The sequence below is a fragment of the Corythoichthys intestinalis genome, chromosome 2 (genome assembly GCF_030265065.1).
Source record: "Corythoichthys intestinalis isolate RoL2023-P3 chromosome 2, ASM3026506v1, whole genome shotgun sequence".
NCBI lineage: Eukaryota > Metazoa > Chordata > Actinopteri > Syngnathiformes > Syngnathidae > Corythoichthys > Corythoichthys intestinalis.
In genome coordinates this window covers 31,482,694-31,494,739 of record NC_080396.1, presented here as the reverse complement: position 1 = coordinate 31,494,739, position 12,046 = coordinate 31,482,694, and the positions used below count along the sequence as shown (strand labels likewise).

General features: G+C 38.7%; 1 protein-coding gene across 4 annotated transcripts in view; it reads left to right on the top strand.

The window, feature by feature from the left end:
- nr1d4a (nuclear receptor subfamily 1, group D, member 4a) overlaps positions 1 to 12,046 on the top strand; it is a 153,006-nt gene that overhangs the window by 132,107 nt on the left and 8,853 nt on the right. The window contains exon 1 of one of the 4 annotated variants that reach the window (XM_057829587.1): positions 2,977 to 6,600. The exons of the other annotated variants lie outside the window; for them this stretch is intronic. Coding sequence (XP_057685570.1) covers positions 6,597 to 6,600 — 4 coding nt within the window. The 5' untranslated portion in view covers positions 2,977 to 6,596. Of the gene's footprint in view, positions 1 to 2,976; positions 6,601 to 12,046 lie in introns of those variants that run through there. 4 annotated transcript variants of the gene reach the window in all.

Below are 12,046 nucleotides of genomic sequence, written 5' to 3'. Positions count from 1 at the left end.
TTCTAATTGATGGTGAATCATTAATTGCATAGTAGAGTCACGTTCCTGTACAGGTGATGGCCACACCTTGGGTTTCCGTACACATGCTATGCCAATCTGAAGGAGATATACTAAACAGTTTTTCCCAAACTGCCAAACCCGCGTTGCTGGTGAATGTGTGTTAGTGTTTTCACATTTGAATGACAAGATATTGGTTATAGTATTAGTAACACTGTCAGATCAAATACATACAGTCAGAATGGCAAGTAATATCTTGGTAATGCAATTTAATATATGTAATATGCTACAGTGGCAAATGATAGGGAACAATTTATGCAACTTGTATGATGCTTTGAAGATACAGTATATTACAAACATCAAACAAATATTAGCTCCATTTATTGTAACCAGTATACAACACACTCGCGACAAGCTCGTTGTTTATGGAAGGGACATTGGCATAAGCCCAGAGCCCACCACAGTCAGATCGCACTAGACTGCAGTGATGACTTGAGAACCTTTAAATAGAAAGCTTATTTCATTCAAACGCCAATATGCCAATTGGAAGATACACATTTTAAATAATGTACTGTATATACTGTATCATAAAGGTCAGCCATAATCACACATCATGCCAAAATCAGACAAATAACGGCATAAACTATTCTACCTTCCTTAGATGTGATAATGTTCGTTTGCAAGGTATTGCTGTAATATTATGGTTTAATTTGAAGTCGTATGTGTTGTTGGATATGTTGAACTGCGTCCAAGAAAACACAAGTTCTGCAACCAAAATATTGGAAAAAGCTTACAGTATGTTGTAGTGCTGTTCTCAAGACTGATAAATGGATAAATTAACATTTTGGTATTCTATTATAGCGCTTTTTAATTGGAAAAGGTGTCAAATGTTGGTGTTTGCTAGAATAACATTTTACTTAGAGCATGGCAGAACATAAAATCCACAACCTCTTTTAGGCTATGACCCAATTAAGATTGAGGACAATGCAACAAAACATTGTGCGCAAATGGATGGATATATTCAAATTATATACAGAAATAAATACGTGGTGTTTGCATGTTTATAATTTAAATGTGTATATTAAATGGGAGGCATGCCAAGATATAGACAGCCTGCCTCTGTAGTTCTTTTTCTCCTCCCGCTGTCACAAAGCTCTGCCTCCTGACTGGAGGCAAGCTTCGCATCTTCCCTTTTGAAAACTCCAGCTCAAGAAAAAAAAAAATCCTCACGTGGCCTCCCTCGCCGAGCCGCGTGCAACGCGTGAGCTACTGAGCCCCGCCCACCTCTCGCTGCAGCTTCTGAGCTGTCACGGCCGCTTCAGCGATGTTGTTACTGCCTCCGGAGTTTGGTCAGTGGGTCAGCGATTCCATGCATTAAAGTGCAGTGTTTGTTTCTTTTCCTGTGCCTCCTCTTCATTAGTCACGTTTTCCCGCCTCATGCACTTTTTTTGCGCGTGTAGAGAGTCAGGCGCTATAGCCCCGCCCCCTCGTGCACTGGAGGCTGAGTCGATGTTGTCTCTTGCGGTCTTTGCAGCATCTGTCCCCGTGTCATCGTTTCAGGGCAAATATACGATTAGGGCGCGTTTGCCCCTGGAACGTGACTGTGTTTTGAAACCAAAAGGATTTCCTCTGACATAGATTGCAGTGTACGGAGGAGAGGAGGGGGGGGGGGGGGGGAGAAAATGGAGGTAAAATAGGCATTCGGCTCAAACGGATGTTTTTAATCTAGGCGGATTGAAGACGGGATTGCAGTTTTTTGTTAACTATCGTCTGAAATAGGAGTAAATTTCTGACCCACTAGTACAATTTCCCTTACAAATCAGGGGCGTCACTAGACCTAATAAAATACTGGGTCACAGCGGGGCACAGGCAAGCAAGCAAAAAATTTTGCACAAAAAGTCAGAAATAGCGCTTCAGCTACAAATAATTTAATTTGTTCTCACCCTTCCTTTTGACCAAAGTCTTCTGGCCAAAATACAAGTTTCTGTAAAAAAAAAAAAAAAAAAAAAAAAACATAATAATACAAATAAAAAAATGTCAAAATTGGGACAACCACTGTATATAGTCAATTCACCTCTGCTCATGCTCATCAACTTCCATCTCTCCCTCACCTCTTCCTGTACTACAGATTGATTCTATTTATTTTGGTCAGATAAACAAATAGCAATAAATAGCATCAGTATCGATACAGTTGAAATACACATATCATTTTAACACAATATTAGACAAAGCTCTTGAGTGAGAGTCTCTCACTCAAATCACATTTAATTGTCGTTGTAATCATAGCCAGTAAGCTGAAATACAGCAGCTAATCTGCTACATCAGTTTGCGAACAGAGTAGTTTACCCAATTAACTGCCTGATTACGTAGAGTAAAGTTGAACCATTTAAATTCACAATTCATGGGAATAAGCAACCAAACAAACATCAACACAGAGGTAAAAACTATAACAACAAGGATGGACAGTTTATCTTGCACCAACCTGTAAAGCAGGTGGAAAGATGTAATTTGCACAGCCGACTGTATGATTAGCACACGCAACGTAATATTGATGCTGCATTCACTTGTTGTTACAGTAATCGAAAAAATGATTCACTACTACATGGTGTCTATAAAAAGCACCAAACAGTCACTCAAATTGCGATGTATCGTTGGAGCATTAAAATGGGCTACTACACTTTGTAGCAAGCATGTTTTTATCAACACTCAGATCTCCCAATACACATGAATGCAGCATATCTCCCGAAAATGCTACGCAGAAGTCATAAGCCTATCACAGCCAGAGTTACAGTGGGGCAAATAAGTATTTAGTCAACCACTAATTGTGCAAGTTCTCCCACTTGAAAATATTAGCGAGGCCTGTAATTGTCAAGATGGGTAAACCTCAACCATGAGTGACAGAATGTGGGGAAAAAAGCTAGAAAATCACATTGTTTGGTTTTTAAAGAATTTATTTGCAAATCATGGTGGAAAATAAGTTCATCTCAATACTTTGTTATGTACCCTTTGTTGGCAATAATGGAGGCCAAACGTTTTCTGTAACTCTTCACAAGCTTTTCACACACTGTTGCTGGTATTTTGGCCCATTCCTCCATGCAGATCTCCTCTAGAGCAGTGATGTTTTGGGGCTGTCGCTGGGCAACGTGGACTTTCAACTCCCTCCACAGATTTTCTGTGGGGTTGAGATCTGGAGACTGGCTAAGCCACTCCAGGACCTTGAAATGCTTCTTACGAAGCCACTCCTTTGTTGCCCTGGCTGTGTGTTCGGGATCATTGTTATGCTGAAAGACCCAGCCACGTCTCATCTTCAATGCCCTTGCTGATGGAAGGAGATTTTCACTCAAAATCTCTCAATACATGGCCACATTCATTCTTTCCTTTACACAGATCAGTCGTCCTGGTCCCTTTGCAGTAAAACAGCCCCAAAGCATGATGTTTCCACACCCATGCTTCACAGTGGGTATGGTGTTCTTCGGATGCAATTCAGTATTCTTTCTCCTCCAAACACGAGAACCTGTGTTTCTACTAAAAAGTTCTATTTTGGTTTCATTTTACCATAACACATTCTCCCAGTCCTCTTCTGGATCATCCAGATGCTATCTAGTGAACCGCAGACGGGCCTGGACGTTTACTGGCTTCAGCAGGGGGACACGTCCGGCAGTGCAGGATTTGAGTCCCTGGCGGCGCATTGTGTTACTGATAGTAGCCTTTGTTACTGTGGTCCCAGCTCGCTGTAGGTCATTCACTAGGTCCCCCCGTGTGGTTCTGGGATTTTTGCTCACCGTTCTTGTTATCATTTTGACGCCACGGGGTGAGATCTTGCATGGAGCCCCAGATCGAGGGAGATTATCAGTGTTCTTGTATGTCTTTCATTTTCTAATAATTGCTCCCACAGTTGATTTCTTTAGACCAAGCATTTTACCTATTGCAGATTCAGTCTTTCCAGCCTGGTGCAGGCCTACAATTTTGTCTCTGGTGTCCTTCTACAGCTCTTTGGTCTTGGCCATAGTGGAGTTTGGAGTGTGACTGACTGAGCTTGTGGACAGGTATCTTTGATACCGATAATGAGTTAAAACAGGTGCCATTAATACTGGTAACGAGTGGAGCCTCGTTAGACCTCGTTAGAAGGTACACCTCTTTGACAGCCAGAATTCTTGTTTGTAGGTGACCAAATACTTATCTTCCACTCTAATTTGGAAATAAATTCTTTAAAAATCAAACAATGTGATTTTCTGTTTTTTTCCACATTCTGTCTCTCATGGTTGAGGTTTACCCATGTTGACAATTACAGGCCTCTCTAATCTTTTCAAGTAGGAGAACTAACACAATTAGTGGTTGACTAAATACTTATTTGCCCCACTGTATGTGCATAAATTACCATATTAGGGAGCCATGTCAGGTTGTCTATATAGAGTGAATTGACCATATTGACCAATGACCAAATTAAATTGGCACATTCTGTAGATTATGCTGTGTAGGCTTAAACTCAAAAGTATTTTTCTTTTCTAACCGGTGAAATTTATACTGGGGCACGTGCCCCAGTGAAATATGTCTGGCGACGCCCATGCTACAAATTTGTGAACATCATGCTCACAAATCCATGGCAGAATTTGTCTATAAAGAATACATGTCAAATGTATGCTTTTTGTTTAAATTTAATGAATTTGGAAACTTAACTCATTAACTGCCTTTGACGCGGATAGATGTCCAATCCATTTTAAATGAGAGGGCTGGCGTCAATCATTCGTTGCCACCATACCAAAGTGTAACAAATTAGACAAACATTTTGGAAAAGGGTAAAATTATTTGATCACAATATTTTTTTAATCCGAATCTCTTGCAAAGTGCAATGATCGGCAACAGAACATTTATGGCTTTAAATATGCAATTTGAAATTGCATAAAAAGAAATAAATGGCAACATACTGTACAAATTCTTAACAAGATTTTAAAAATTATTCAAACAGCAAGACAGTGGGGAAATACTACCAAGCCTAAACTAATGGCGGTACCATACCATAGACTTCACTAATAGTTGACGGGACACGGGACCCTGGGCTGATACGTAGGGGCCTATTTTCAAAAACTTAAAATTCAAATATTTTCAAAACCAAAGCCGCTAGCGACCTAAAACCAAAACAGGCACTTCCCTTGGGGATATGAGTCTCCATGAGCAGCGACATACAAAAATTCAAAGTCGTTCCCTAATAAAATCCCGATTAATTATTTTTTTTTCATACCAGTATAACAAAACTTTAAATGGCTATAAATTCTCAAATTTTACGCTAGATGGACAAAAATCAGCAAATGCAGAGATAATCGCCTATGTTTTCAGGATCAATAGCAATATTTAACAGCTCATATAAGTTTTTGCCCAAAATAGCAACTCTTTTTTTTTTATTTAGTGCAAGTTTTCATCAGCTGATAAATCACTCAATTTTCACATCAGAAACTTAATATTCGAGGAAAAAATGCAGAATCATCTTAATTTTACTCACCAGAAGTAAAATTAGCATTTTTCTATATACAATCACAACTTATTTAGGTTGAATTCTGATGTTACTCTTGCCTCAGCACAGAGGCACGTTTTGCCGGCTATCTGCCCTTCGTTGTTTTTAGATTGAAATGTTACATAAAATAAAACATGTAAAAGGCTAAGTGTTTCTGTATGGACGCAGAAATGTCTAAATTACTACTTTTTTGCCCCCCCAAAAAAACCGGGCAGTTAGCCGAAAATTACATGATCATTTGAATGTAAAGTTATGCTACTGTGTATGGATACAACATGGCGGCCATCACAGAACAAAGAGCTTTTTAAGTTGAAAATTCTTGTAGATAAATGCGTACATCCTGGAATTTCTATAGATATGAACATAGATCAGTGTAGATTTTTGGTTAAAAGCAAAAAAACGGGAAGTTACCATTCATTTTACGTAAATATTCGCACTAAAACTACGCTATTGTGTAAATCCAACAGGACGGCCATCACAAAACAAAGAGCTTAAGTGGAAAATTATTGTAAATAAATGTTTACATCCCGGAATGTCTATAGATATGAACATAGAACAGTCTAGATTCTTGGTTAAAATTAAAAAACAAGGCAGTTATCATTCATTTCAAGTAAATATTTCGAGCCAAAGTTACGCAAATTTTTTCCATGCATTTTTTTCACAATGTTTCTAAGTGCATGCATGGGGCTATTTTATATAATAATTACCTTGAATCCTCAACCAATTTACTCTTGAGACACGCCTGCCTGCATGCATGCAGTAAAACATTCTTTTGACCCCTCAACATTAAATGAGGTCCGCTGTTTTGGTTAATTGACAATATTTCACTGAGACGGCTAGCTAGCACATGTGAACAAGAGGTGGCTTGTATACATTTTCAACCAATGAGAAATCAGAGAATTGAGTGACACTGCTTTTAGCCAATGGCGACCCCACTATTTGATCCTTGGATGTCGGCTCTTCCTGTCATTGTGAAGCAGAATTTACCAAGTGTTGGATTGTTCAAACACTAAAGGGAGTGTGAGTGTGTTTTATGCTGCCTTCACACGCTCTGGAAAAGATGATGCTTACCACTTGTTAGTTGGCAATTATGAGTAAGTCCTCTTCGTGCGCTTTTGTTTTCATAGCAAAAAAAAAAAAAACCCACACACATCAGAGACGGATTTCATTTTGGTGTGTCGCGTGGGCAAAACTGTTTTAGACCTTTGATTTCATCTACTAGTCTAGTGCAACAATATCAAAATGCAAAGTATAAGTAAACTTGATTGCAAAATAAGAGTTATATAAATGTGTACACTATATTATTATGCTGGCATAAAAAAACATGCAAATTAATGTTAAATATTCTTAAAAAAAAAAAAAAAAATTAATAGTTTCTTGCCATTCACTTTTTGTGCGGACTCAGCCATTTTGAAAAGTAAAAGGTCCTCCCATCTCGGTAAATCGGGTATCATAATAAAATCCCAGTTTTCCAGTAGAAAATACGACTTGAGGTAGCATTCACTTGCAATTTTCGACTCGGCAAGTGGTATTTACCATAATTTTAACACCATATAAAAGCAGCATAAGTCCATCGTGAGACAGGTTAGTTTTAGTCTACTGATGATGTGATGAAGCAATGCACAGTATGAGAAGAACCGTACACTATCCAGTTATGTAGCATTGTATTCAGGTGCAAATTCCAAATGGAAGATAAATAGCATTATGCTTGAGGTTGCACCACAAGCCGCGCAAGGCATTTACATGAAAAATGTCACATTTTACATGCATATTAAGATATTTTCAACCTGCCTCACACATGATTCTGATATTCATAACTACATATTTCATAAAAGCAAAGGCCGGTAGTATTTGGAAGTTCAGGTGGCTGGGAGGACATCTTGCTAATATAATTAACTTTTGCTATCCTGCACTGTATAGGTTAATGTGAGACTATTTGGACATGAGGCATATGCACAGACAAGTAGAACAAGTCAATGTCATGCTCAAACTGTAGTCATTATATAGACCTTCGATTTTTGACACACTGACAATAATTCAACATTACAAGTTGTAAAATTTAATTTAAATAACAATTTCCATGTTGTTATTTAGCTCCAAAAAGACCATTTTACACAGTAAAGATCTTGACATGTTACACCCCAAACCTGTCATTCTAATTCCTGTGCTCCTTATAATTGCATGAGGAGGAGGTAATGTGACGCAGCATCAATTTAGTGAGAAGCTTGAGGCAGGTTCCTGTGATATTGACCTACTTACGTACACTCACTTGAAGTTCATGTGTTTGCTACACACACCGAAAATAATCAGTAGAGCACATTTCATTTAGCTCCCATTATTTCATCTTGCATAACAAAAAATATATTTCTTTAAGAGATATGTTTCACATGGCTGACTTTGGTGGATTCAAATTAACAACAGCTTGTCACTGCGTGACTACTTTAGTAGGCGATAAGGGGCAAGAGGGGAAGCGAGAGGAGTGCATATACCCGTGAAGATGTTCCCCACTCACGTTGCTTCTCCTCCTGACTTCAGTCACAGGCAGATTAGTGCATGCACGGGTGAGTTTAAGATTGGCATTGAAGCCTCATTGTCTCCTCAATTAATGATGTCTACAGTGACCTAAATTCTAAGTGGCTTGTGCCTAGTGAAGTGACAGTGTGCAAATCAATCCCATTTGGGAAATACCAATGAGGAAATTTTGGCAAAAGTGAGACTTACTCATGTGTCATGGTGGTTGACTTTCCAATACAGCGTCGCCTTGAGATACGAGTTTCATTCCATCACCACGCTATCAATTTAACCCCGTATATGGAATTATTATTTCAGTTATTACCTACTGAAATTATGCAATCAATCCATTTTTTTCTCGGATGTTAAAATAAAATAAAAAAGTCAAGATTAAAAACAAAACAAAAAAAAAACAAGTTACTTGTACCCAACGCATCACGTTGCTTGTCTGCTAACATTCAATAAATTATTTTTTGAATTATTATTTTGGAGAACTCTGAATTCTATATTCAAATACAGTAAATAAATATGCTGCCTTTGAGAGGAACACTCATCACCCTTATTTCTCATATCTAACTATGTACCATATAGACCAGAGGCAACTGCTCTAAAGGAAAGCTCACCTTCCCCTAAAATGTCAAAAAAAAAAATGTTCAAAGGGATAATGTGTGCACATGCACACGCTCAACTTTTGTTCAGAATCAGCTTTTTTATCACTGGTTACTACGCAGCTTACTTTTCGTTTATTCGCGCAGCTTCACAGTCCGTTAATCAGTGTGGACACTGCCATAGACGTCATAATGTACATTATCAAGTCTATGACTGGGCATCTCCAGAGTTAGTGCATTGTTCCACTACTACAAAAACAACTACTAAACAAGGCCAGTCATTGGCTAAAGGCTGGGTTCCCGCCCATCGGACACAGTGCATCTCTGGAGGTCCAAGGGCTTGGCCGGCCCGAACGCGCTGCTTCTCTGCATGATGATTGGATGATCTGTCTGAGACAGAATCCCTTTTTGATTGACAACAAAATGAGCCAATCAGCGACCTTGTTGTTTAACATCAGCAGGAAGAATTTTTCAATTTTCATTTTGTAGTTCTGAATTGACCCAAAGTTTCCCCTAATAATCCTAGCGACACTTTCTATCAACAAATCAAGCTTCTATTTCTGGTGTATTTTTCTCTCTTGTAGCTGCTTCTGTTTGTAGACTGATTTCTGCCAATCTAGTTTTTTTCCCTACCAAGCAGTAGATAACGCTGAGCCCCTTCAATGTCACAAAGCACTCACAGGCGGACACACTTTGAGTTTCCCCTCCTTGAAATCACAGCATCCGCCACTGATATAGGCTGTACAAACCATCCATTTTCTATAGCGCTTATCCTCATAGCCAGAGGTGTAGCAAGGGTCCCCGGGGGCCCCAGGCAACAAGCAACATGGGGCCCTTCTGAGTCACATGACACACATACATACTCGCGCAGAATAATGAACACAAAGGTGGGGGGTGCGAGTGCACGCTGCGTGCACGTGCGGTCATCTTAGCCATAGAAGTGGTGAAAACTAAGCACTTTACACTGACTCATATGGATGTACTTACAATCGTTCATGGATGCACACATTTTAACAGGTGGCCGTCCTCTGCTTGAAATGCGCACCTTACGCCTATTCTCACTCCCAGAATATGCAGCGCTTGTGACGTAGGTCAATAACAGGACTGGTTGCTATGGGAACGTACGCATACCCAAGGAACCTTGCTAAAAGGAGTATCAAAATTGCTAATAAAATCGTTTGGATTATTTTAGATGTATATAGGTTATATTTTTCTTATAGAGTATTCGACGAGGAATACGATAGACCCATTAATAGACTTTTTGGAAAAATCACCATTTCTTTAACCCTTTAAAGTCTGGGCCTATTTTGTCTGATTTTGCATGCCTTTGAAGTTGCCTTTATATTTCAAAGAAATAATTGTGTACGATGACCTGGTTTGGTCCCTTTTTTTGTGACACCTTGAACTTCATGTCCAAACTGTTGTTTCCTTCACTAATCAATTATAAATCATCATTTTGGGCCCCAAAAGACCAAAAATTCCAAAATCGTTTTGTCAAAATTTTTAATATTGATGTCCAATTGACAACCAAACATGCGTAACGAACCGTTTTGAAACTTTGTAATGTTTATTCAACATGTTAGGATGAACATTCAACCAAAAAAATTTAGAATAAATAGTCTTATATTTGACAATTCAACATAAACAACAGGTATAGCCATAGGCGTTTTTTGCCTTTATACATGCTCTAGTCAAAACAGGTTATATACAGCAGACCAAACAGTGAAGAACAGTGAAAAAATATATACCATCTAACACAAAAAGTGTTTAGAGGCCATCTCTTTATGAGTTTAGGTATTGCGGCCCATCACCTGATGAAAACTATGTACACACAATCAAGCTTCTTGAACACACATTTATATACACAAATTGAGAATGCTGATTGTGGGGAAAAAGATATATATATAACATTGGGAAAAAAAGTATTTTCAAAAATATTTACAATAAACAAGTTAAATTTTTGTCAGGCTTGCCACTCTGAAAAGCAGTTTCGTCCTGGAATTAGACACAGGGCTACATCACACAGCTCACACTTCCATGGGGTGTTGGTCCTCTTTCCACCCTTCCATTTTCATTTCACTTTACTTTCATTGTCACTATAAATGTACATGAAAAAAGTCAGTATTTATGAAAATAATAACGTATAAAATAAAAATATATACAGCAATAAATAATAATGGAAATCTATATGTATGACAATAGAAAGAATACCATAGCTGAATATGTGCTACATCCCTAATCTTCATATAGAAAGTAGAACACCACAAATTATAAATTCCTGCCTGGGATACCCACAGTGCACGTACGACTTTGATCTGATATGCACATTTTATTATTATATTCACAAACACACACTTATATTGCATCAAAATTAACTTTGTCTTGCAATATAAAAAGAAACTTTCAAAAGAAACTTTTTCATCATAAAAAAAAAAGAGTGAGTTGGCTTACCTCTGCTCGTCGATGGCGTCACCCACGTGTTCAAATCCGTCACTATCTTCACTCGAGGACTCTTCCGAAGAAGACGATGATGACGAATTTGGACCATCCTCTTCCTCAAGTTGATCAAAAAGCACAATTTCTTGCGCTAAATTTAGTTTTCCGTTCATTGTCAAAGTCACACAAAGTCACTGCTCGAACCAAACGGCCGTCGCTCGCCACCTCGCTGCTTCAGAACACTCCTCCCCTCTCGTTCGGTAGAACCTCGCGCGGCAGTTATATTTATTAAAAAAAAAAAAAAAAAAACGCATTTTGTGCTTCCACTGTGACTTCGAAAGGGTTCGTTTGATTTGTGTTTTTTTCATGGAGCTTCCGTTTTGAAAAAGGACAAGAAATGATGGGAATATAGACATAAACAAATGATCCATGCAGCGTTTTAATGTTTTTTTGAGAGGACAATAAAACTATAAAACTTAAATGACAATATCTCACGTTCTAGTTGGTCGATTGACTTCAAATAATAACGAGAGTAAACCGCAACTTCCGCACTTTAAAACGAGACCAACCAAAGGCATAAGGGTGACGTAATTAAAACGTGAGGGCGCTTCAAAGACGATGTGCGCTGAGGACGCGCCGGCGCGTCCTTCGACTCTCAAGGGTTAAGTAGTCACATGAATAATGAGGTGGCCTGTGAAAATCAACTTAAAACAACTTGGCAAGGACTTTCCGGAGAGTACTTGGTGGGTCACTCTTTAAACAATCATGTGGTATTAATAGCTGATTAGACTTTCTTAAACAGGTATAATCTACATGACATGGTCAGTGCTGATAGGGACTGATATCAGAATCGTTAATCTGCTTAATGATTCCATGATATTGAAACACTCCCTACACTTGTCGCTGCGACTGTGCAGTAAATCTGCGTGTGCTAAATCTGTTGACCCTCTGGGGGCCCCTGCTGGCTGGGGGCACTAGGCAAGTG